Source organism: Notothenia rossii, assembly GCF_949606895.1.
Source record: "Notothenia rossii genome assembly, chromosome: 8".
In the NCBI taxonomy this organism is placed as follows: Eukaryota; Metazoa; Chordata; class Actinopteri; order Perciformes; family Nototheniidae; genus Notothenia; species Notothenia rossii.
Window position 1 is genome coordinate 35,250,210 of NC_136906.1, and position 27,923 is coordinate 35,278,132.

Below are 27,923 nucleotides of genomic sequence, written 5' to 3' on the forward strand. Positions count from 1 at the left end.
TTTACAAACTCTTCAACTACAACCCTAATTATATTTTAAAACATTTTAGAAGGCCTCAATAAATACTTTAATGTAAATTAAACATTTCATTTAAATGTGAAGGGATGTGTGTAATGTAGTGATTATTATTCACCCGCGGTTCTATGGGTTGGGATATTGTTGCGCACGGACATTATAGTTAACCGGACTCCCTGTTGATGTGAAATCCGAAAACATTTTTTAAAAATAAAATAATACTTTATTCCGAGTTTGCTTGCTTTTCTCTTTGAAGGTCATCACATAACGGCATTGTAATACACGGTTCGGCTGCATTAAATATGACATATCTGCCGTAGTTCGCTATTTATAGAGCCCTGATGAGAGGACTTCTAGACAAACAGGAATAACTGCCGCCGAAACTGAATATGTGACGTGGATCATAAATATATCAGCAATCAAACAAAATCTTCAATTTCTTTTCACACAATACGTCTCCTTGCAGTATCAATACTAATTCGGCTGACTTTTATAATTGATCCAATCGGTATATTGGTATATGTACACCATAACGGTGCACAGCTGATAGAAAGGGACACCTGGTGGTTAAAGCACATTATTGAAATGTATTATTTTAATTATTAGATATTAATAGGAGACACAGACAGACAAACTAATAAGGCTTTATTTAAACATTAAAGAATACTTTAGGTTAAGGTCTTATTTTGAATAAGAAAAAAGCTTTGGGGGTATAAATATTAAGCCTGACAAAGTACTGATATATTGCTTTCCTGCAATGTTAACTGGGTCATTCCAGAATTGGAGGACATTTCATGTCCCCCATATGAAAAAATCTAATAATCCATGCCCAAAAAGCTAAAACATGCACTTGTTGTGTTAAACATACTTGTCTTGAGACAACATGTATATAAAGTTGTAGAAAAAGTGGTTTCAAAATATTATTTAAATTATCAAATAGCTCTCAAACATCCCCTAAAATGGCATTTTTCTCTTGTCCCCGCTTCTTGGTGACCAACTTGCATGTCAAATTTAGCATTTAAAATAGGGATTTTATTTACTTTTTTTGGTATTATTCTATTGATATATGTCTCTTGTAATGGTAAAATCAATTTGCTAAATCATAAACATATTTTAAATAACAGTAATTTTGCACAGAAGGTGTGTCCCTCAACATGCGTTCAACCCTGTTGCCCAAACCTTTTTAGATTGGCAGAGGAAGTGAAAAAACTGTAAGTCAGATGACACAGTGGAAAGGACATCAGAAAATCATGTGCTAGTGCCATGGGTAGACCAAAACTAAGTCCTCTCTTTTATTTTTCAGATTTTTACAATCTTTTCAGTCTTAAAAGAGTGTGGCACTCTGACCCACTCTACCCTGTTACTCATATTATCAGAATAAAGCATATTCATTTCAAAGTTATCTTTCTTTCATTAGATATCCAAGTTTGTCCTTGCCTTGAAAGTAGCATGACATTACTAGCAATCATTCCTGAGGTTAAAGCTCAAATTAACATTGATTTTCAACCCTGTTACTTTCAACCCTGTTACTATAATTAGAGTAATAGGGGGAATTCTTCATTGGAAAATATACATTTGATGCCTTAGCTGGGCAAATCACTTTTTTTGATGGTTTATTATCTGTTTTTCCTAAATACATAAAAATAAATTATAAAATAAAAGGTTCATTTTTTTTTAAATGTTGGTGTCTAAATTTTCCTCCAATTCTGGAATGACCCGAAGCACTTATTTTAACTGATATTATACATATGTATTATACTCTTATAAGATGTATGTAGATAGTATAAGAAATGTGCAGAATAAGTTTAATGGTGGAGGTACACACACATATTGATAGATGTCTTGTAATGCACTGTTGAGGAACCTGCGACCCAGGTTTTTCATCTCCAACCTTTTTAGGTATTGAACAATCAATAAATAAAGAACACAGAATTATTAAATATAAAACAGAGAATTTGTGTGAATTTGTGTATACTAAATGATTTACAAATAAACACCACTGCATATGTACAACTGTTACACATGCTGATGTAACGCAAATGTTTCCAACTTAGGATCACTAAAGTATATCTTATCTCTTTTGACTCCACTTCGAGCGATATAATTACTAAGAAAGCACTTATATACTAATAAAGGACTGGCTTATCTAAAGCCAGTCGAGTAGCACTTGAAATGCTTTAGCTCTATGAAACCTGATGTACTTATATGATTCTGTTTTCTTGTTGGTCGAACGCACTTATTGTAAGTCGCTTTGGACCCGTTCAAATCCAGTTTTGGACAGTCTGCCGTGGTTCCATTCCATTTCAAAGTGTTGTTCGACGCTCGGCGTAACCCTCGGCGCACACTCAAACATCCAATCACAGAGCTTGAGGACTATCACGGGGTTTGTCAAGCGAAGCGGAGAGAATACTTACTTCCGGGTATAAAATTCTCTAAAGCAACTGCTATGAGCTGCTCCGACCCTCGGTCCTGACGGACTCCAACTTGTGTTTATTAATCAAACAAATAAATAAACACAAGGATAATTATGTGTTATTGTTGAGTAAATAACAGTGTGTGGTTTAGAAACTAATACAAAATTAGAAGTAAAAAACGATGAAACAATACCAATTTCAGTATTCCGAGCCCCTACTCTCCCCATAACTGACTGCAACAAAACTCCTACATTATTCAATTAAAATAAAGAATTAAAAACAATAAGTGTGGCTTGATATTGAGTAAGAAAAAGGTTGATAAACGCTGTGAGAATGGATCTGCGGAGAGCATTTCGCCGCGATCCCAACTCCTCTATTACCAACATTCAGGGAGCTCTATGCAAGTCAATGGGACGCCCTGCCCGTTGAAAACTGACTTCCAAGGGATACCCTGTCCGTAATAGAGTGACGGGGAGGGGCCCTGACTGTCCGTCAACATGTGACGGGTTGGGAGTGAGAACGTGTGGATTTAGCTCTTAGTTTTACAGCACGTTTTTACATTGATTCAGTCTCCCTTTCCCCAAACAAATAATAAATGCAGCTTTATTTATACTGAGTTTTTATGAAATTAGTGGCAACTCAACATTTCAAACCCAGACCTTTTTATCAGTCACATAATCACACTTTTACTGATCAAATGATCAACAGATTGAGTGACTGTAATAATATTAATAATTTCTTGACAGTAAAACAGGTTGACAAACACAGAAAATGCTGATTTATTTTTAGAAATCAAAAACTGTATGAATATTTTGCAACAACTTGAATTTTAGCGGGCCGCTCGAGTCTGTGTTACGGTCACTGTTTAGATCGGAAAGAGGTAGGACCCAAAATTCAGACTAGAAAAAAAAAAGATAAAGATCTATAAACAAAAGCAAGCTTTATTCTTAAAAAAGCCGATCAACAAAAAACATTGCAAGGATAATCCATAGGTCACACGAGGAAGATAACATACCCAAAAAAGATTGTGACCAACATGAAGGGGGAAAGGGAAAACAAACAATGAACCGACACCGAACACAGGAAGAGACAAGAGGGATTACAGGGAGGGGTAATCACGAGACGAGAAACAGCCGGGCAGGGAAGGAGAAACACAAGGGCAACAGGTCAACACAATCAGACAATTAGACACACCAGGGAAAGTAACGACAGGGAGGAAAACACAGGGAGAAGGACCAGACAAGAAACAAGGAGGAAAACATGACAGGGAGAACAGAACAGCAAAATAACCCCACAACTAGACACAACAAAACTCAAACCCTGACATAACCCCCCCCCCCCCTCAAGGGACGGGTTCCAGACGTCCCTACATAAAGTCAAACATCTCCAACGGGGTGGGTGGAGGGGGTCTGGAGGACGGGTCTGGATCGACACACCAGGAAAGGCACAGTTCATTGAGGGGCTCTCGGGCGGACAGCCCGGGGGCAAGGCAGACTCCATTGGGGGGGTCTCGGGCGGACGGCCCGGGGGCAAGGCAGAGTCCACGGAGGGGGTCTCGGGCGGACGGCCCGGGGGCAAGGCAGAGTTCACAAAGGGGCGAAGGCCACAGCGGGCGCACTCAGGGGCCCGGGCATGAGGGCGAAGGCAGCGGCTGGAAGAGTCAGGGGACCGGGTCCGAGGGGGAGGACTGCGGCCGGGAAAGTCAGGGGGCCGGGCTCGAGGGCGAAGACCGCGGCACTCAGGGGGCCGGGCTTGAGGGCGAAGACCGTGGCCGGGAAAGTCAGGGGGCCGGGCTCGAGGGCGAAGACCGTGGCACTCAGGGGGCCGGCCTCCCCACGGTTGGAGAACTCAGGGGGCCGGGCACAAGGACGGGCAGGAGCTGGTGGAACCCCTGGCGGGTCAGACGTAGACGAGACCCTGGACGGAACCTGGGCTGGTGTCAGTGGCGCCCACAACGGAACAAGAGCTGGTGTCGATGGGACCCGAAACAGGACAGGTCACGGTGTTGGCAGGAAACCCGGCGGAGCAGGTGTCGGCGGGACCCCCAACAGGACAGGATATGGTGTTGGCAGGACCCCCAGCAAAAGAGTAGTCGGCGGGACCTCCAACGGCACAGGACATAGGGTTGGCAGGACCCCAAGCGGAACCTCCAACGGCACAGGACATAGGCTTGGCAGGACCCCTGCCATTTTTTCTGTTCAACAGGCTTATTATCTGATGACCAGCTCTGCACAGCGGACTTGTAACACACACAAGTTAATTTCTAGCACTTTTTGACCATTTACACAGGAGTTATAGCAATAGCGTTTTTTATGGCGAGGGATGCGTTGCCATTGCAGCGGCTTTTCAGGAAAACTCACAAGTGGCACAAAGACATATTGAGGGCCTAAACATTAACCATCGTCTGAAGTCTGGTGCTGTTTTGACACTTTTCCATGGAGTTCTGACAACATCACTTTTTATGGCGAGGGAAACAGCATATGACGACACTTCATAATTGCCATAGAGCTGTTCAGGGCTGCAGTGTTAATGATAGTCTGACGTCTGGTGTCGATCGGACCGTGTCCATTGGAGTTACAGCTAGATCGGGTTTTATGGCAAGGGATACATGTGTGCCATGGAAAAGCCACATTATGTAACCTCAGATTTGACGTAGAGATCTTCAGGGTAGCAGTGTTAACCATCATGTAATGTTTTGCAGCGTTCTGAGTCAGTTGGAGTTATGACATCATCGTGTACCATGCCGAGGGATCGCCTAGCATCGAGCAAACGTGAAAATGGGCGCCACATGCCTGGCCGTGCGGTAAAAAGTGCTCAGCAGCTGACCTGATCCCTCATGCCTGCAGTCGGTGTGATTAACAGAGAGGGCAAACTGTAATCACTCCTCGATCCACCGATCATGCAGGGAAGTGTTGTCAGCCTCAGGGACTGCTTCAGCACAAAATTCCTTCACCTCTGAGTGGATGATCCTGAGAGAGGTGATGTTGCCTAGTTCTAGTTTGGTACAACCAGCTTCTCTGTGATTTGCTCACAGGCTGGGACTGTAATATTCTAGTTCTTGTAACACTGTTTGAATCAAGAATCCCCCAAATAACCATACTGCCTGGGATCTCTTTGGCTGAGAATGAGTCCCTGTCCCGCCTCATCTGCAGGCAGATAGAGACAGGACCCAGCGCTGACTAGACCAGAAATAAACCACGATCGATGTCGCTCTGGATGTCCTCTATCTCTATCCTCTTTTGGCCTCTTTTCCCCACTCAAGTCCTGCAGGCAGTCTGGGTCCCTACACATCCAAGCTACAACACAGCACTCTTTCAGACTTTACCCATTCAAAGGTCCTTTATACAGGGACAGGCTGTCCTGAAAACATTGAACGTCCTTTAGACTGGACACAAAGATGTTTACTTTGTCGGATGTTAGAGACCTCGCAGTGATTTGTGTTTTTATATTTGTATCCTTTTTCAAACTGCAGTGTGTTTTGGGCCATTGTAACGTGCTCCTGCCAGCCACCAGATTCTAGGCCTCTGGTATGATAGTTTAATTAACTTAAACTCTCATATTTATCAAATGTAACTTGCCATCGGATAACATTTCCCAACCAGCTCCCTACAGTACTACGTCTCTGTGATGTTCAATTCGGGCTCATATGTGAATAGAGCCACTAACTCTCAAGGCATTCTTCAAGGCGAGTTTGTAAAATGTTTCTATTGTGACTGGTGTGAAACGGAAGAAACAAACATTTAAAGTTGCAGAAGAATGGTCATTTAGACAAAGACGCCACCGAATGACTAGAAAGATGGCGATAATCTGGGACTTGTCTAAAAGGACCTACGTTGAAAACTTCAGACAAATAAAAGGAACGGCGAGAGACTTGGTGTATTTATCTCAGCATACAAAGTGCCCGGGGGGTAAGGCCCAGTAGGAATACCATCTTATACTGAGAAACTGCAGTATATGCAATATGCTGCTGTAGACCTTACTTAATGTCTGTATAGTTCCGAGGGGATCCCTGCTGTGTTAGTTTAAGATACTGTGTTGATGTTATACTTATGTTTGTTTGTAAAGATATTTTGAGAATAATTTGATCCATTTGATTATTGTATTTTTACTTTATCTGGACTATACATCTTCTATTTTCCCCGCTGCGGGACAATAAAGGAATTCTGATTTAGATTCTGGTAGCATTTCTCTCCATTTCTCTCTTCTGATGTGTTCTGTATTTAAATGACTATACCCTTAAAAACAGTGGAAATGTTAACTCTGAAACCCAAACATCTTATATTAATATCACCTCCATCATCCTTCCATCCATCATTCAATCCCTCTTTTGTTCGTCCCTTGTTACTGGCTCATTATTAAGCTAGCCGTCCCTGCTAATTGTCTACCCTTTATAGGAGACACCAGGGAGTTAGAGAGAGGGGGGGAGATAAGAGAGGTAGCGGTGCAAGGGTATAATTATGTTAAGCCAAATCACACATGAACTTCATAGAGTTTATTTTTAGCTCAGGGAATGGAGGAAAATTAAATGAAGGAGGAGGACTTTAGTTTATTTCAGTTCAAAGAGCATGTCACGTGACTGCGAATCTTTGCCCTCATGCGCCGAAATGTTTGTAAAGATGTCACTGGTCTATACTAGCTGCTACCCCCTCACCTCTTGCCACCCCGTCCACACACACTCAAACGGTCTTGCAGTGAAGATGTCGCAAAGTGTGTGTGTGCGTGTGTGGCTTACAAGCTTTCACTGACGCAAACTCCTGAGCGTGAGAGAGGGAGAGAGAATTTGTGTGTGTGTGTGTGTGTGTGTGTGTGTGTCACGGCTTGGCTCTCAGCCATAACAAACGCAGCGATGAGACGACGACGTGAGTATGGAAAAAAGAGGAGTTTATTCACACTCCCCAAAACAACCGACCACCAAACAGGGTTAACAAGCTCTATGCAGGAGGATAGCTGTTCCGGGCTGCTCTTCCTCCTACGTTCCCCGGGCAGAGCGAGAGCCACTGCAGCCTACTTAGATCCTTTATGGAGGCGCTGATCAGATTGGGAGCACCTGGAGAGAGGCTGCACCTGGATACAATCAGGGAGAGAGAAGCACACACACCCACACACAAAGGCACACCCACACCAGCATAGGCAGTGAAGCAGGGGTCGTCACCCCCCCCCCCTTAAAGTCGGTGTCCCCAGGGCCACCGGCACCACCAACCAACCCCATCCCAAACCAAAGCAAAAGGTCATGGAAAACAAAACCCCACATATGGCACTCCCCCAGGTCCCCAAGGAAAAAAACAACAAAAAACACTACCTTCACACAGCAATCCTCTCCTTCAACGCCCAGCCACACCTTTAGCAACACCAGTATCTGAGAAGCACTATTTAAAAAGAATGGGCAGAGCAAGAAAGATTTATCACAGTATGACAGTCAATATATATACATTAAGGTAAAACCTAACCATACTTAGTGCCATGGGGCTCGTGACAGCGCGTCAGCAATAACATTGTCAGATCCCCTAATGTGCCTGACATCAAGGTTGTAAGCCTGAAGAAACAAAGACCACCTCGTCAGTCTTTGGTTAGGACACTTCATTGAATGCAAAAAGGTCAGGGGATTGTGATCTGTGTAAACCAAAATTGGTCCTCCTGCTCCCACATATACAGTGAAATGCTGCAACGCCCAAATGAGTGCTAACGCTTCCTTCTCAATCACCGAATAATTCCTTTGGTAACTGTTAAGTTTCTTTGAAAAGAAACTGACGGGTCTCTCCACCCCCCCTTGTCAAGCTGGAGCAGAACCGCACCGACTCCCACCTGGCTTGCATTTACTTGGAGACTAAAAGGACGATCAAAACATGGAGCCGCTAACGCCTGAGAGGAACACAACAGAGACTTAACCCTATCAAACGCTCTCTGACAGTCGACCGACCAAGTATATTTTACCTTAGCCTTAAGAAGTTCAGTCAAAGGAAACACTGTAGTGGAAAAATGTTCACAGAACCTCCTGTAGTAACCCACCATACCCAAAAATCTCTGGAGTTCCTTTTTGGTTGTGGGTATTCAGATATTGCTCTGACCTTGGCCAGAACTGGAGCCACACAACCCTGACCCACCACATGGCCAAGATATGTCACTGTTGCCTTTGCAAAGGCACATTTGGCCAAATTAATAGTCAGATGTGCCTCCGTCAACCATTCAAACAACCTCTCGATGCGCTGAACATGAGCAGTCCAAGTGTCACTGCAAATTACCAAATCGTCTAGATACACCGTACAACCCTCTAAACCCGACACCACGCGATTCATCAAACGTTGGAATGTAGCAGGAGCATTTTTTAACCCAAACGGCATTACCTTATATCAGGGGTCGGCAACCTTTTTGATATGAAGTGCCATTTAAAAAATAATAATATATCAGCGTGCCAACGATCGAGAATTATCAACGGGGGGAGGGGGGTGAGGAGCTTGACGCCTGTCAACTATCAGCAGGAGGGCGGGGGAGCCTCGCTGCGGGGAAGCAGTGTGTGGACCTGTCAGCGCAACTTATGATGCCGAATTTAAAAAACACATTTAAATAATTGGTTTAAACGCCATAATAATAAGGACGATCGTCCGTTCTGTGATAGGATATTAGGGTCATGCAGAGTGAGATGAGATCGCTGTGTGTTTGTGGATGGTAGAGTGACAGTGAGGGAACGTGTATGTTTCTGGAAGTGAAACGGGAAAACAGAAAAACAGAGGTCTGTGATGTATTTTGTGAAACAGAAGAACAGCTAAATAAATGCAGCGGCCTCCCGAGAAGAGCTCGCCTCTCTCCAGTCATTTAAGCTAAAGTTGGTTATTGAACCTGAAGCTTGTTGCTTCTGCCCTCCTCGACTACGGTCTGAGAGCCGACAGGAAAGTTCAACACACAGTTGGCCAGTCCGCCCCTTTGTAGCATATTATTTCGATGAGAGATGAGCAGATCGCCACTGGGCTTTCAACTAAATAAACACAGCCACGCAAAAACTGCGGCATTTGTACAGCTCCTTATGGGTACTGCAATTAGTGAAGTGCTTTCCTCCGTGGTGAAACGATCAGCACTGCACCACGGAGGAAAGCGGCAGAAAGTCACCTGGAGATAAAGAGAGCGGGGCTGCGTTGCGTGCATGGCTTCCTTCTGCAGGTAACGGGGAGACGCGCTCTGGCGGCGGTCTCGCGTTCAGGATCCGAAAATTAATTTAAATATTTTACACACTTATTCAACTTATTCCTAGTGTGCCACTGGTTACGGTGCCGCGTGCCAATGCTGGCACGCGTGCCAGGGGTTGCCGACCCCTGCCTTATATGAACAAAGTCCAGATGTTGTGATAAATGCCGCTATTTCCTGTGCCCGCTTGGACAAGGGGATCTGCCAATACCCTTTAAGCAAATCAAATTTGCTAACATCCTTTGCGGACCCCACCTGATCTATACAGTCATCCATCAGTGGCAAAGGAAAAGAGTCAGATTTTGTCACCGCATTCACTTTTCTTAGATCAGTACAGAATCTAGGTGTCCCATCCTGATTTGGCACCAAAATACATGGAGACGCCCAACTAGATGCTGATGGGACAGCAATTTTGTTCTCCAACATGTAATTAATCTCTGCATCCAGCCGATTGCGCTTAACTGGTGGCATGCGATAAAAATGTTGCTTAATCGGCTGAGCGTCCCCAACATCAATATCATGCTCAGCCCAGTCGTTTGCGACGGAGTGTCTCCAAACAGACACAGATATTTGTGTACCAATGCTGAGAGTTCCTCACGTCTTGATTCCGCCAAATGAGACAACAACCCGTCTAAATTATCTTGCGATTCCGAATTTCTCAAATGACCACAGAGTAAACTATCATAAGGTTCAGGCACTACATCTCCCTCATGCGTCAAACCATGTGTCACCGCAACAGCCGGCTGCACCTCATCCTTCTCCACCTCTTTGTCCGTGTTAACCTCCCGCTTGTGGTAGGATTTCAGAAGATTTACATGACAGAGGCGTTTAGTCTTCCTTCGTTCTGGTGTTGCCAAAACATAATTTAAATCAGAAGTTTTCTCAATGATAGTGTACGGACCTGAATATTTAGCCTGAAATGGGGAACCAACAATAGGCATAAGTGATAGAACCTGGTCACCTGGATTAAACTCCTGTCGTGCCGAACGACGGTCATACAACTCCTTCATTTTACTTTGAGACACTGACAACTTTTCCCGTGCCATACTTAAAGCAACAATCAAACGACGTCTGAAGCCATTCACATAATCCACCAAGCTCCGTGGTGGCTCAGTGTCCACACAACCCTCTTTCAGCACTGCCAAGGGACCCCGTACAGCATGTCCGAAAACCAACTCATTAGGGCTAAACCCCGTACCTTCATGTACCGCCTCCCTTGCAGCCAACATCAACCAAGGAAGACCTTCCTCCCAGTCTCCATCTAGCTCAGTACAGTAAGCACGTAACAAGGATTTCAATGTCTGGTGAAACCTTTCCAAAGCACCCTGACTTTGGGCGTGGTAAACTGTTGACTGGTTCTTCTTAATCTTCAAAAGCTTCAACAACTGAGCAAACATGTGAGACGAAAAATTGGAGCCTTGATCACTCTGAACGACCTTAGGAATACCAAATATTGAGATAAACTCCAACAAGGCCCTAACCACAGCCTTAGTTGTAATCGACCTCAAAGGATAAGCCGCTGGATACCTAGTGGTTTGACACATCACAGTCAGCAGATATTTGCAAACAGACTTTGAACATGGTAAAGGGCCCACACAATCCACAATGAGATGTGTAAATGGTTCACTTACCACTTGTAGCGGCTGTAGTGGTGCTGGTTTGATCTTCTGGTTCGGTTTCCCTGTCAGCTGACACACATGACATGTTCTAATATACTGCGACACATCTGTCTTAAGAGGTGGCCAGAAGTAGTGTTTCAGGATGTTCCAATATGTTTTCCGAACCCCAAAGTGTCCACACTCATCATGTGCGACTTTCAGGACAAGAGGACGAAGCTTAGTTGGCACCACCAGCTGGAAAACTTCAGTCCCTGCACCATCAACAGCCCTCCATCTCCTAAACAACAAGTCATTACGCAACATGTATCCACTTGAAGCGTTTTCCCTCTCTGCCACTGGTACAGCACAGTCAAAAAGGCCTTTCAGCGAAGCATCCTGACGTTGCTCCTCTCCCACCTCATGGTGTGTAAGTAACACCGAAAACTCAGACAAAGATGGAACCTCCACTGTGTCAGTTGACTTCCCATGTGATAGCAAGTCCTGATCCCTTTTGGCCCTAGCCCGTGTGATCACACAGGCGGCCGTAACGTCTGGCACCACTGGAGAGCGCTTCTCAGATGCTGACTCAATCAGACCACCAGTGACTAACAACACAGAAGGGCCATCAGCCCAGAGTTTACCACCTGCCTGTAAATGTATCCCCTCGATTGGAAAATCTGGACGTACCCCAATAGCTACATCCCCTTTAACAAGGTCACAGTCGAGATACATCCTATGAACAGGAACAGGAAAAAACGTTAATCCCATCCCCCGAGTCCGAACCGTGTCACCAGTGTCACTTTCCTCAGACAAAGGCAGAACCGAGTCAACGATAATGGAGTCAAATGCACCTGTATCCCTCAATTTTAATTGGAACTTTGACATTGCTACCCACCAATGACACCAAGCCGTCTCTTATAAAAGGAGCATAGGATGCCAGAACCTCAGGTCCACATAAGTGGTCCGTAAGCACCTCGTCAACACAGCAGCTAATCACAGGAGCAGCGAACGCAACCGGTTTACCCACAAATCTTCCTCCCTTGGATTTTGCTCTAAGCACCGGACAGTCTGGTTTCCAATGGCCTTTCTCACCACAATAGTTACAAGTATCCTCAGATTTCTCCCAAGCCACTTTCTTTAGATCCATCCCCAATGACCCAACATCAACAGACCTTCCACTTCCCCCAAACACAGGTAGATCTCCAGCACGCCCTCCGAACCGGCCCTTATGCAGTAACACAAACTCATGCTACTGCAGCCTCGGATGCCGAAGTTACCCTGTGTTCTATTATATAGGTTGCAATGCTGTCAGGAAGGATGTTTTTGAACTGTTCCAAAATCATGAGTTCACCCAAATTGTCAAAGGAAGTGATTTCCATAGCAGCTAACCAATATTTAAAATGAACAGACAAATCCCTCGCCATTTCCACATAAGTCTGACCCTGTTTTTTCTCCAAGGACCTAAAACGCTGTCGATAAGCCTCTGGAACAAGTTCATAAGCTCTAAGCACCGCCAATTTTATTTTAACATAGCTAGAGCTATCCTCCGAACACAACGCGGAATATGCGGACTGTGCTCTTCCTGTGAGTACACACTGAAGCATGAGGACACAGTCTGCATCCGGCCAATCCCTAGCTTTAGCCACCCGTTCAAAAAGCAAAAAAAAGTGTCAGGATCACTTTCATTAAATTGAGGCAACAAGCGCAAGTTGTTAGCATCGAACCGCTGAGGAGACCTGGGCACCTGTTCACCGTACCGCTCACCCAACACCGCACTACCTCTGTCTATGGAAAGACGTTGTCCTTCCATATCAAGTTTGGCTTTCTCAGTCTCCTGCCGCACCCTCTCCACTGCAATCTCCTTTTCAAACTCCATCTCATACCTCATTTTGTCATGACTCAGCTGCAACAACAACAGCTCCTTCTGCTGCTCAAAGGACAGTGAACTAGCCTGCAACAGAGGTTTTAACACCCCCTCCTCAACTTCCGGAAGCACTCCCTTTTCACGTAATACCGACACAATAGAGATTTTTATAGTGCTTTTTAGCCTCTTATCGCCAACAACTTCCACCGAGAAATGTTCCGCAATAACGAGCAGCTGCTCCATTGAAAGATTTTCAAGGGCTTCCTGAGAGGGAGCACTGATAAACGCGTCTACCTCCGCCATACTACAACGCAACACCAAGCTTACAGTGAGACAAAAGAGAGAAAAGAAAAAAAAACTGATCGGCGTTTCCCCACTAACTACGACACCCGCTAACTAATCTCCTCCCTGGTCTTCATGTGGTTACTTGCGGCGGGTACTTATGCACTAAAGACCGCTGGCCGAGCAAAGCGACTAGCAAGCTAGCCAAAATACTGCGACCACGGCCATGCCCCCAAACCGAAGCTTCAGCCACTTTCACCACAACATTAACACCCCGCAGAAGGGTACCAAGGGAACCGTCGCTACCACCTATCAGGAGAAACCCCACACAAAATAACGAACTAACTCACACGCACCCAAGCTTATCTTACCGGTTCGGAGGAGCCCCCAGCTGTCACGGCTTGGCTCTCAGCCATAACAAACGCAGCGATGACGACGTGAGTATGGAAAAAAGAGGAGTTTATTCCCACTACCCAAAACAACCGACCACCAAACAGGGTTAACAAGCTCTATGCAGGAGGATAGCTGTTCCGGGCTGCTCTTCCTCCTACGTTCCCCGGGCAGAGCGAGAGCCACTGCAGCCTACTTAGATCCTTTATGGAGGCGCTGATCAGATTGGGAGCACCTGGAGAGAGGCTGCACCTGGATACAATCAGGGAGAGAGAAGCACACACACCCACACACAAAGGCACACCCACACCAGCATAGGCAGTGAAGCAGGGGTCGTCACAGTGTGTGTGTGTGTGTGTGTGTGTGTGTGTGTGTGTGTGTGTGTGTGTGTGTGTGTGTGTGCGCGCGCGCGTGCGCATGTGCGTGTGTGTGTGTGTGTATGTGTGTGTGTATGTGTGTTAAAGGCTTTTCCTTCATCCTGTGTGTGTTTGTCAACAAAAGTGGTTCCTGGTTGGTTTGTGTTTTGTTTGTTGCTTACACTGCAAAAAAAGATCGTAATTTTACAGGAAATAACTGTATATTTTTATAGTAATTATCATGTTTTTTTAAATAACTTGCAAAATCCTGTAAAATGACAGATATTAACTATAAATTAACAACCCAAAACATTATTTTAAGTATTTTGACAATAACAACAAATAACGTTTATTTCCTTTTTTTTTTACAGTAAATGTACTATATAATATTTACAGTATTTTTGCACTTTCAGAAAATACATGCAGATGTACGTAAAATAAAAATTATTATCTTTAATTAAATATGTAACTCTTAATATAAAAGTGTATTACTATTATAAGACTTTAAGATATTTCTTTGTAATTTTAAGGTAAAAATAAAACTGTAAAAAAAAAGCGTCAAATCAAAAAAATAAATAAATGCAAGTAAAACATTTTTACATAAATCATTTTCTCAATATTGGATTGAATCCACCACAAACACAAAATATCCAATGTTGAAACAAAAGTAAATACATATGTTTTCATTAAATTCCTAACTTACTATATTGTAAACATCTACAGTTGACAATATCATTAAAAAAAATAAAAATCATAGAAAGTGGAGAAATCTCTGCAGGGAGGACCAAGGTTTAAAACACACACTGTTATTTACTCAACAATAAGTCACAGTTATCCTTGTTTTATTTATGTGTTCTGTTGCTGTGATTCTTTCCATTGGTCAATATACAGTAATACATGCAGTATAATGTACGGTTTTCGGATTCTGGCCGACAGCCAGAGCAACGGCACTTGAAATAGAATTCAGCCAAAACACGGCAGACAAGTCAGGCATGTTTGGAATGAGTCCACAACACTCCTGATTGGTTAATATAAACATAATCGAAGAAACCTGCCAATGAGAACTGTACGCGCCTGTCGTTCACATTTGAAACATCCACGTCAGTTTGAGCAGGTCTCCTCCTGCGAGCTACAGCTGTCTGTATGTCTACTGCAGGAGTTTATGGATTAATATCGGGATCGTTTTACATCTACAAGTTAAATATGAGCATCAGGACGTCAACAAAGAACAGAAGACAAAACCTTTTTGAAATTGATGTCACTTTTTCGTGTACAGTATGCTTAAATATGCTAAAGATGAATTATCTATCTGACCTTTGGTGAATATAGAAGAAATCTACTGACAAAAAGACAAAGTTAGTGGAATAAACACCTACATTTGTATGTTTCTCCAATGGTCCGAATTGAGCATTAAAGGTAAAATTATAATAATAATTAATATAATAATTAATAATAATAATAATCATAATTAAAGGTATCATCAAGGGTGCACATAAGTGGTACGCAGGTACGCATGCGCGGCAACAATCTGAAATGGGTACCGTCACTTGTGTCACAAAGCGCATTTGCGTACCGACGTACTTGTGAAGCTTTTCCAGAAGGCGGTTAGATCACCGGACGAGAGAGTCGGTTTCCGTGTGCACAGACAGGGCTGCTGTTAACGTCGGTCTGTACAGCAGCACTGCGCTAAAACAGCTGATCACAACGTTCACAAGCTCTGTGGTCACGAAGCTCTGCACCCGCCCCCCTCCCGCTGACATTTGCGATACAGAGGGCTTCATGGGAACTTTGAGGGGAGCCAGAATTGTGAGTACCAAACACTGCCTCCAGGTACTCTTCTGAGTACCTCACTGAGAAAGTTGTGTGCACCCCTGCCTATCATGCTACTATCTCCTCCCAGAAGGCAGGAGAGAGAACAGTCTGTGACCTGGGTGAGAGCTGTCCTTTAGTATTTGATTTGCTCTGCTGCGGCAGCGGGAGGTGGAGATGTGTTCCAGAGAGGGCAGGTGGCAGACGACGGTTTTCTCTGCCATCCTAATCACTCTCTGCAGGGCTTTCTTTTATGCAGCTGAACATCCTGCATACCACCCCGAGATGGAGTATGACAGCACGCTCTCGATGGTTGCCCAGTAGAAGGACACCAGCAGCTTCTTGTTCAGTCAGTTTCTCCGAAGCACCCTCAGGAAGTGTAGTCACTGCTGGGCCTTCTTAACTGCTGAAGTGGTGTGTGCTGTCCAGCTCTGAAATGTGTACCCCCAGGAACTTAAAGGTCGAGACCCTCTCCACTCTCTCTGCATTGAGGTGAAGGGGGGCGTGTTCTAGACGGTGCTTTCGGAAGTCTATGATGATTTCTTTTGTTTTGCTTGTGTTCAGATACAGATTGTTTGCTGAACACCACGCAGACAGCTCAGGATCTCGTCTCTGTATGCCGACTCGTCGTCTCCCTTATGTATTTGACCGACCACAGTGGTGTCATCTGCACATTTTATAACGGAGTTGGAGGGATGAATGGGAGAGCAGTTGTGTGTAGAGAGTGTAGAGTAGAGGGCTCAGCACGCAGCCCTGCGGGGAGCCAGTGCTGAGGGTTTTGGTGGAGGAGCAAAAAGGGCCTATTTTTACTGTCTGAGGACGGTCTGTAAGGAAATTGTTTATCCAGGCGCATATGATGGGGGGGAAACGTAGGCTTGACAGTTTTTCCTCTAGTATGTCAGGTATGATGGTGTTAAAAGCTGAGCTGAAATCGACAAACAGCATCCTGATATAGTTGCCTGGATCTTCAAGGTGGCTCACAGCTGTGTGAAGGACCGTGGCGATGGCATCATCCGTGGATCTGTTGGCTCTATAGGCAAACTGATGAGGGTCGAGGGAGGGTGGGAGGCTGGCTTTGATGTAGTCGGCTATCAGTCTTTCGAAACATTTCATCACCGCCGATGTTAGGGCTATAGGCCTGTAGTCGTTGAGCTCTCTGACTGGTGTCTTTTTGGGGACAGGAATGATGGTAGCCGTTTTCAGACAGGATGGAATGCTAGCGTGTGACAGGGACAGGTTGAATATACTGGTCAGGGCCCCTGAAAGCTGGTCAGCACAAGCTTTGAATACTTTGCCGAGTACTCCATCGGGTCCTGCCGCTTTTCCAGGATTCACAGACCTCAGCGTCTGATTCACCTGATGTTCTTTGGTATGGAGCTGGTAGTTGGCAGGGACAGGGGCAGGGTAGAAAAGTGGGGGGGTCTGCTAGCCTCAAAGCGGGCAAGGAAGTGGTTTAGTTCCTCTGCAAGGTGGGCGTCAGCTCTAGTAGTGCCAGATGTTTTGTCCTTATAGTTGGTTAGCTGTTGAAGGCCCTGCCAAACGCACTGTGTGTTGTTATGAGCGAGATTTTCCTCCACTTTTCCCTTGTAGTCCTCCTTCGCAGCCTTGATGCCTCTCCTCAGATTCACCCTTGTCATGCTGTACTGGGCTGCGTCCCCCGACGTGAAGGCTGTGTCACGGGAACTCAGGAGAGACTGCACCGCTCTAGTCATCCATGGTTTTTGGTTTGGGTAGACCCGGATGCGTTTTTCCACAGTTACAGTGTCTGTGCAGAACTTGATGTAGGATAAGACAGCCTCTGTGTGTTCCTCCATGTCTGTCTGTTCAAATATGTCCCATGCTGTGTATTCAAAGCAGTCTTGCAGTTGTGAGAGTGCCCCCTCGGGCCAGGATCTGATTTATTTAACCACCGGCATGGTGTTACTTCTGAGGGGGGTGTAAGCTGAGATGAGAAGCAGTAAGAGGTGGTCAGATAGTCCTAAATGGGGGAGTTGGACCGCTCTGTAAGCATTCTTCAGGTTAGAATACACCCGGTCCAGTGTATTCTTTCCTCTGGTGGTACATCGTACATATTGTACAAATTTGGGAAGCACATTTTTTAGACATGCATGATTAAAGTCTCCAGCTACAATATGAACTCTGTCGGGATGGGACCTCGGTTGTTTATTTATTAAGCTCTGGAGGTGGTCAAGTGTAATGCTAGCGTTAGCATCAGGTGGGATATAAACAGTGTTGATTATCACCACCGTCAGCTCTCTGGGCAGGTAAAAGGGCCTGCACATAATAGACATTACTTCCAGGTCGGGATACTAATGTGTAGTGTGACCCTGCTGTCCATGCACCAGTCGTTGTGGATGTAAACACACAGACCACCCACTCGGCTCTTACCGGAAGCGCTGTTCCTGTCGTAGCGGTGGGTAGAGCGGCCTGGTAGCTGCACTACTGTGTCCGGAATCCGCGAGTGTAGCCAGGATTCTGTGATGATCATCACACAGCAGTCACGGACATTTGTGTTAGCAGCTAATAGTACCTCCAGTTCGTCGATTTTATGGACGATGGACCTGGCATTTGCGAGGAAGAGGCTTGGTAGTGGTGGTCGGTGCGGCCGCTTCCTTAGCCTAGCAAGCAGTCCTGCAAGGCATCCTCACTTCTGCTTCCTCTCCCTCCGGCGCCTGCGTTGCTTCACAGGCCCGAAAACAATCCAGGGAGACCCGAGTGGTCTTGCTATGTCCTCCGGTATGTTGTTAGTCCGGTGGAAATTGGCTGTGATGTCAGAGCGACAACTCATCCCGATGTCAAATAAGTCCATGCGACTATACATGTATTTCGCCTGTTCTTGGGCGTTCACGCACACAAACAAAGAACAAACAGTCCACAACCAAAACAGAGAGCTGTGAGCCGCTGCGTCTGAGCGTGCCGTCATCTTGACAAAACATGTCTATGAAGTGTTTTGCTCAAAATACCAAACAGATCACCCATTCTAGCCATGCCTCATATCCCTCCATTTCACTTCCTGTTTCAAAAGTGCTAATTTGGGGTATGAAGCTTTTTTTTTTTAAAAGAAAGTTGATAAAAAAAAGAGGGTGCTGAGCCCATGCGGGAGATGCTACCGGCAGATACTGCGGTGATGAAACGCCATATCATGGATTATCAAGGATTAGTTCTGAAACAGTATGGAACTCAAAGGCTTTCTCTCTTGCTGGTTATACCACGAGGTGAGTTCCTTTTTTATTTCCTGCGTATACGACCATATTACGTCCAAAACAGTCGGGCATTGTTTCTGATAGGGCAGTGGGCGTAAAGCCAGCCTACATTTCCGATATTACGTCATATCGGACGCAGATCAGCTCCGTTGTAGCCCCGTTAAAAGAGAGAGGGTTTTATTTTCTGACGCTGCGTGAGTTCCCCGACACACCGGGGACACATCTTTATGTATAACAGACATAAAAAAGTGCATTTTGCATGATAGGTCCTCTTTAAGGGTTAGAGGTTGCTATGTGAATCACCCTGAATGACCTAGCTTAAAATAACTACATAAATACATTTGCTACATATTTGTTTTATGTATTTAATTTGCCTTCAATTACTTTATTACTTTTATTTATTTTCGTCTTTATATTTCTATGTTTACAGTTGTTCCTTGTCAGTGAGTCCCTAAAGAGTTAGGGTTACAAATTGGTTGTTAACAAATAATATAAAAAAACAAATATTGACACAGGTTTTTCAAAAAAATGCCTTTTAGTTTGTTTTTTTATGGATTGTGACCTTAGTATGTTTTAAGTCTATGACTGTGACAGGACATCTTACAGTAAAGTTAACATGGCAGCGCTCTCTGGTGGACAAACATGAGATGGAAACCCTGCACCTGATTATCATAATAATTAAAGCTGCAAGCAGCATTGAGCGGGTCTTCGACGCTCCGCAGGCTGTTGTCCGCAAGTCGACATGTGTGTCTAGGTGTCTCGAGGACTCGGCCGTTGGCAAACTTGGGAAGTTTCAGGCCGATCGGACAATGTATTTAGGAGTTACAGCAGTATCATAAACATTGTGTTTGATGGCGAGTGATCTGTCGCCATTGCAACGGAATTTGATGACACCCCATAATACGCCTAGATGTGTTGAGGGCCGCATCTTTATCAAACCTGTGAAGTTTTGGGCCGTTTGGAGCATGTTAACTGGAGTTATGAGAAAACCGTGTTTCACGGCGACCATTTTGTTACCATAGCAGCGACATTTGAAGAAATCTCAAAACTGACACAAATATGTGTCGAGGGCTTGACGGTTAGCACACATGTAATGTTTGAACAGTTTTTGACCATATACACAGGACTTATAGCAATATCGTGGTTAACGGCGAGGGGTGTGTTGCCATGGCAACAGCTTTTGGGTAAAACTCACTATTGTCATATTGAGGTGTTGAGGGCCGGACCATTAGCCATCATCTGAAGTCTGGTGCAGTTTGGACCATTTTCCATTGAGTTAGGACAACACCGTGTTTCATGGCGAGGGATCTGTCGCCATGGCAACGGCATATGATGTCATCCCATAATTGGTGTAGAGCTGTTGAGGGCCGGACCATTAGCCATCATCTGAAGTCTGGTGCCGTTTGGACGATTTTCCATTGAGTTAACACAACATCGTATTTTTTGGCGAAGGATGCGTTGCCATGGCAACGACATATGAGGACATCCCATAATTGACATAGAGCTGTTGAGGGCCAGACCAGTAGTCATCATCTGAAGTCTGGTGCCGTTTGGACGATTTTCCATTGAATTAGGACAACACCGTGTTTCATGGCGAGGGATGCGTTGCCATGGCAACGGCATATGATGACATCCCATAATTGGTGTAGAGCTGTTGAGGGCCGGACCAGTAGTCATCATCTGAAGTCTGGTGCCGTTTGGACGATTTTCCATTGAATTAGGACAACACCGTGTTTCATGGCGAGGGATGCGTTGCCATGGCAACGGCATATGATGACATCCCATAATTGGTGTAGAGCTGTTGAGGGCCGGACCATTAGCCATCATCTGAAGTCTGGTGCCGTTTGGATGATTTTCCATTGAATTACGACAACACCAGGTTTTTTGGCGAGGAATGCGTTGCCATGGCAACGACATATGATGACATCCCATAATTGACATAGAGCTGTTGAGGGCTGGACCATTAATGATAGTCTGAAATCTGTTGCCGTTTGGACGATTTTCCATTGAATTACGACAACACCATGTTTCATGGCGAGGGAAGCGTTGCCATGGCAACGACATATGATGACATCCCATAATTGGCGTAGAGCTGTTGAGGGCCGGACCATTAATGATAGTCTGAAGTCTGGTACCGTTTGGACGATTTTCCATTGAATTACAACAACATGGTATTTTTTGGCGAAGGATGCGTTGCCATGGAAACGGCATATGGTGAGATCTCAAATTTCACGTAGAGCTGTTGAGGCATGGGCCGGTGATATAAAAGTGAAGATTGGGGGACGATGGGACCGTGTCCATTGGAGTTACAGCAGCACCGTGTTTTATGGCGAAGGATCCGTTGCCATGGTAACGCCAAATTAAATAACATCAGATTTGACCAAGAGCTGTTCAGGGCCGCAGTGTTAACCATCACGTGAAGTTTGGTGGCGTTCTGAGAATGTTAGTTTGAGTTATGACATCATCGTTTTCCATGGCGAGGGACCGCCTAGCATCGAGCGAACGCGAACTTTGGCGCCAAATTACGGCTACGCCGTGCGAAAGAAAAAAAAACTGCGTGATAACAATTTGCCGCCCATGTCTCGAGATAATACCCAACGAATTTTGAGTCGTTTGGATAAAGTCCCGAACGTGATACAAAATTCGTACGGAGGACACCAAATTCAAAATGGCCGACTTCCTGTATGTTATTTTATACCCCTCCAAGAGGCTTTTTTGTTCGTTTCCGCACCCTAGATATGTGTAGCGAGTTTCGTTCGTTTACGTGAAAGTTAAAGTGGCCGGCTTTACTTTAAGTTCCGGAACCAATTACATATTACAAGTTGCCACACTTCTGACGCGCGTGCAAAATTTGGTGAGTTTTCACATATGTTGCGGGCGTCAAAAGTGCGCGCAAAATGTTCAAATAAGAATAATAATAATTAAAGCTGCGAGCAGCGTTGAGCGGGTCTTCGACGCTCCGCAGGCTGTTGTCCGCACGTCGACGTCAGGCAGATGTCTCGAGGACTCGGCCGTTGGCAAACGTGGGAAGTTTCAGGCCGATCGGACAACGTACACAGGAGTTACAGCAGTATCACAAACATTGTGTTTGATGGGGAGTGATCTGTCGCCATGGCAACGGAATTTGATGACACCCCATAATACGCCTAGATGTGTTGAGGGCTGCATCGTTATCAAACCTGTGAAGTTTTGGGCCGTTTGGAGCAAGTTAACTGGAGTTATGAGAGAACCGTGTTTCACGGCGACCATTTAGTTACCATAGCAACGACATTTGACGAAATCTCAAAACTGACACATATATGTCTCGAGGGGTTGACCGTTAGAACACATGTGAAATTTGAACACTTTTTGAACATTTAAACAGGAGTTTTAGCAATATCGTGCTTAACGGTGAGGGATGCGTTGCCATGGCAACAGCTTTTGAGGAAAACTCACTATTGTCACATTGAGGTGTTGAGGGCCGGACCATTAACTGTGATCTGAAGTCTGGTGCCGTTTGGACCATTTTCCATTGAGTTAAGACAACATTGGGTTTTATGGAGGGGGATGCGTTGCCATGGAAACGGCAAATGATGACATCCCATAATTGGCATAGAGCTGTTTAGGTCCTGACCATCACCCATCATATGAAGTCTGGTGGCGTTTGGACGATTTTCCATTGAATTACGACAACATAGAGTTGTATGGCGAGGGATGCGTTGACATGGAAACGGCATACGATGACATCCCATAATTGGCATAGAGCTGTTTAGGGCCTGACCATCACCCATCATATGAAGTCTGGTGCCGTTTGGACGATTTTCCATTGAGTTAACAGAACATCGTGTTTTTTGGCGAGGGATTCGTTGCCATGGAAACGGCATACGATGAGATCTCAGATTTCATGTAGAGCTGTTGAGGCATTCACCGGTGATATAAAAGTGAAGATTGGGGGACGATGGGACCGTGTCCATTGGAGTTACAACGACACCGTGTGTTATGGCGAGGGATCCGTTGCCATGGTAACGCCATATTAAGTAACATCGGATTTGACGTAGAGCTGTTCAGGGCCGCAGTGTTAATCATCATGTGAATTTTGGTGGCGTTCTGAGCATGTCAGTTTGAATTATGACATCATCGTGTTCCATGGCGAGGGATGACCTAGCATCGAGCGAACGCGAACTTTGGCGCCAAATCACGGCTGCGCCGTGCGAAAGAACAGAAGTTCCGTGATAACTTTAGATCGCCCATTTGTCGAGAAGCTACCAGACGAATTTGGAGTCGTACGGATAAAGTCCCTAGGAGGAGTTCGTTAAAGTGCGGTGGACGAAAAACGCGATAAATCGCGTTTTTCCAACGCCAAATTCAAAATGGCCGACTTGCTGTAGGTTATTTTATACCCCTCCAAGAGGCTTTTTTGCTCGTCTCCGCACCCTAGATATGCGTAGCGAGTTTCGTTGGTTTACGTGAAAGTTAAAGTAGGGGGAGTTAACGTTAAAAACGGAAGTGGGCGTGGTCTACGCAATTTTTTACGCAAAGTTCCGGTACCAATTACACATCGCTATTTTCACGACTTCTGATGCGCATGCGAGCGCCCATGTGACTCGGTTGGCGTGGGCTACCTACTGTCATGATTTAGGCCACTTTTGCCCGTCTTTTGCCCTGTTTTGTGTGGGTTTTGCATGGTTATCGCTCGCATTGCGAGCGACTAAATTGATCCTACCGATATCAATCATGCGAGTTGCAGTCACGTGGGCTTCGCGTGACTGCCAGTGGCTGGGCTCACGCGGCCTATCACCCGTCATGATTTCCGAACCTTTTCTGTGCTTTTGCCGGTCGTTTTCCCTGTTTTGTGTGTGTTTCGCAGGTTTATCGGTCGCGTAGCGACCAATTTCAATAGGGTCTTCGCCGACCTAGGTCTCAGACCCTAATAATTGCATTAAATAAAACCAGAACCAATACAAATAAGTGTGCTACACAAAGAATTTAGAATCTTTGAAGTCCATGATTTTATTTGTAATCTCCAATACAGAGGTACAATACAAGTACTCCGATCTTGTACTTGTTGAAAAATAAGACTACTCTGTTACAAGTCAAAGTCTGGGAATCAACTAAAAGTACAAAAGTATAAGAATCAAACGTACCAAAAGTAAAAGTACACGTTATGCAATACAACAATACAATACTTAGTTACTTTACACCAAAGCTCCCATACAAAGGCAACAAGTGCAATTCACACTTGTTAAATGTAAAAGTTCACATGCACACAATTTTTCTTAAGATTCTCCAATGACAGAAGGAACCTGTATCTGCCCGTGTTAAAGTAATTTAACTTGAGGTTTTTTATTGTGCAAATAAACTGTAAAATCACCATAACAGTAAACCAGTGGAATACAGAAGATATAAATAGGATTTTTTTTTTTACGTCATGGTTTACTTATTGAAGGGCACCATTTTTCAAGGACTAAGATTATTTGCGTTAAACATTAAATCTATATGTCAAAAATAGACTTTACTGCTGTCTCTAGCGAACAGAGTAATTATTTGCATCTTTCACTGATATTTTATTTGTGTATTATTCTTATTATATTATTTAATAATCCAGGTTATCATTAACATTGAATACAGTTTCTACCTGAGGCACAGTGTTTTATACGTGACTGAATGAAAATGCTCCCTTAAGATAATGAAATGTTTATTACTGAATAAACTGCTGTCACTCAGCCAAACTAAAGATCCACATCTCTACAAGAAGATGGAAGCCTTCTGTATATTAGGAAAAAAAAGAAACATCTTAACATGAGATACCTGAGTAGGATGTGTTATTTGGTCTGGTATAAAGCTTCAGGGTGGTGTTGACATTCTGATACTGATTATTTCAAGTTTGCATAGATTAGACCCTCCAGAAAAATGCGGGCAAAAATCCTTGATTATGCGGGCTAAATTCCTTGATTATGCGGGCTAAAATCCTTGATTATGCGATTAAACATGCAGGGTTTTATGTGATTTTATGCGGTGAAATTGCGGGACGTTAGGAAATATGCGGAAAGTTGCGAAATATGCTAAATAGGCGGGGGAAAAGAATAACAATTTTTTTAAATATTGGGCTGTCTTATTTATTCTCTCTCACACACAACCTGCCACTAACGTTAAACCCCTTTACTATTCAATTAAACACATTCAATGTTTATTTATTGTAAAAGCAATTGGGCTAATTTAATCTCACACACACACCACCCCCCCCCCCACACACACACACACACACACACACTTCTCCGCCTCATTCTGTTTTCATTTACTCGTTCGTTATCTGACCAGCTTCAATCTTGTAGGCTACTCACTTCGTTTCTTGTAGCCCTCGAAAGGGTTTTGGAGGTTGATCCCTCGGTGAACGGGAGTTGAATGGCTTTCTTGTCCGCAGCAGCAGAAAGCATTTTCGAATGTTTGAATGAATCAAAGTGGGTCGCCACCGTCGATTTTCTCTTATGCTGCAACACACAGTTGCACGGGGTGCAGAATAGTTTCGCCCCACTTTTTGCCCGGTCTTTAGTAGAAATGTTCGTTGGTAAATTAGCTCTATACAGTGTTGTTTACATTCTGTGATGCGCGAGCTGATGACGTCACGTCAAGACGAGTTAACTTTTTTTTCTTCTCAACTTTGTGTGGAAAAATGCGGGGATTATGCGGCCTTTTGATAAATATGCGGCTTTTTAAAAATCTGCGCCATTTGGCTGATTATGCGGTAAATTCTGCGATCGCAGAATCGCGTTTTTCTGGAGGGTCTAATAGATGAACATTAGAGAAGGTAGCCTGTGTGGATGGCATCTCATGGCAACATGCGATCAGGACATGATATGACAACCGCTCTGATCTATTTGGCAAAAGGACAGAATTACTTTAGTGTCAATATCGAGTGATGCAGTGATGACGTATTTTTGCAGGCCGAACTTGAAGTAGGCATCGTAATGGCTCAATTTTCTGAATATTGCAAAAAATAAGAACACTGGAAAACACAACATTTCGTTTTAATCAGCTGGATAATCTCCACATATTAAAACCATTTTATGATTCTTGAAGCGTAAACGCAATCGACAGAATAAAAAAAGCTAATAAACTTCAGAACTACACTGTCGCAGGACTAAGCGAAAGGCGTGCTAATATTCTGCTTTTAGGAGCCTCATTTAGCGACTCGATAGCAACTACCATTTTCAAGAAATGTAACAGCTTCAGACATTCACCATATAGTTACTTTTGTATTTTAGGTCGTAGAGCAAAAAATCTCTTCAGCTTGTGTTAATCACAGATATTATTTCAGTCAGACAACTCACGTGTTTCTTTAACATGTTTATTAGAAGCAGCATATACAAGGCTCGGGCGTGCCTCATCACTCCACAGATTTACATAGCACCATGAGTGATGATTAAATAACTAACCTCCGAGCCTACAGGTGGAAGCTGGGGTAGAAGCTAGGGTGGTGGTGGGGCAGGCAAGCAGCAGCGATGTGAAGTAGCTGCAGCAAAGCAGCAGCAAGCAATGCATAGAGATATATCTGGCAGGTTAAATAGAGCGGTGTATTAGGAGAACTCTGTTTGGTTGGTTGTAGAGTGGCAAGGGGCGTTATGTATGAATGCAGCATTAGTGCTCGAGTTGACTGCCTGAACTAGCTCGCAGGCTTCGCCCCATTTAAGGCATCTAACCAAACATGAATTAAAAAGACGTTGACTAACAGACGAGGGAACCTGAAAGTGCTCAAATTGGATTTGTGGGTTTAGGACTTATCACTGCATCACGCTATTGTGACCTACCTCTTGCTACCCCGTCCACACACACTCAAACGGTCTTGCAGTGAAGATGTTGCAAAGTGTGTGTGTGTGTGTGTGTGTGTGTGTGTGTGTGTGTCTGTGTGTGTGTGTGTGTGTGTGTGTGTGTGTGTGTGTGTGTGTGTGTGTGTGTGTGTGTGTGTGTGTGTGTGTGTGTGTGTGTGTGTGTGTGTGTGTGTGTGTGTGTGTGTGTGTGTGTGTGTGTGTGTGTGTGTGTGTGTGTGTGCCTCAGTTTCTGCTTAGTCTCCAGGTGATGATGCTTCCTATAGCCAGGCCGGCGACGAAGATGACGACGAGGCCGTAGCTGTGGGGGCTCATCATGGACACGCTCTGCATCGACAACTGGGCCAGCTCAGGGAAGCTGTAAATCTGTGAGAGACAGGTTCAATACTGTGGTCCATCGTAATGACTCGGGAGAACATATTTAGAAAAGATCAGATTCGGAAAATGTATCAACTAACTGACTTTCAAAATCTGATTCCAAATTGGAAAATTGGTTTATAAAAATAATGATATACATAAACAGGGTTAAACATTTATTTTATATATCAAGAGACTATTTTAGATAACATAATATAAAATACAGAATAAGTTATACACTGTTATAGACCAACTTATTATTAAAACAAACTATATAAACATTGGTAAAATATACTTACATTATACAAGTGAACAAGTTGTATTTTTTGTATTTATTAAAGTGTTCCTATTCTGCTCATTTTCAGCTTCATATCAGTCTTTGGTGTCTCTACTGGGACATGTGTCCATTGTTTTTCTCATACTGCCTGTGCTGCGGCACCTCTTTTCACCCTCTGTCTGAAACCAGAGCCCAGTCTGCTCTGATTGGTTAGCTGGCCGGCTCTGTTGTGATTGGTCAACCGCTTAGTGATGTCCCGCCCCTTAGCCTATCACGTATAATGTGTTGGAGCAATAGCCAATAGAAATGCGAGTGTTACATAGTGATGTAAGTAAACAAGGGAGTCCAATGGAGGCGTTTCAGGCAGGGGGAGTATGTGG

The 27,923-nt window shown here is 44.3% G+C and overlaps 1 protein-coding gene across 2 annotated transcripts in view; it reads right to left on the reverse strand.

Annotated features, from left to right (window-relative positions):
• Window positions 1-3,184: 3,184 nt before the first annotated feature.
• Window positions 3,185-27,923, reverse strand: part of LOC307014200 (apoptosis regulator BAX-like) — a 41,951-nt gene continuing 17,212 nt past the window's right edge. For both annotated transcript variants that reach the window (XM_079642016.1, XM_079642015.1), the window contains exon 6: window positions 3,185-27,275. In XM_079642016.1, coding sequence (XP_079498142.1) covers window positions 27,135-27,275 — 141 coding nt within the window. In that variant the 3' untranslated portion in view covers window positions 3,185-27,134. The remainder of the gene's footprint in view (window positions 27,276-27,923) is intronic.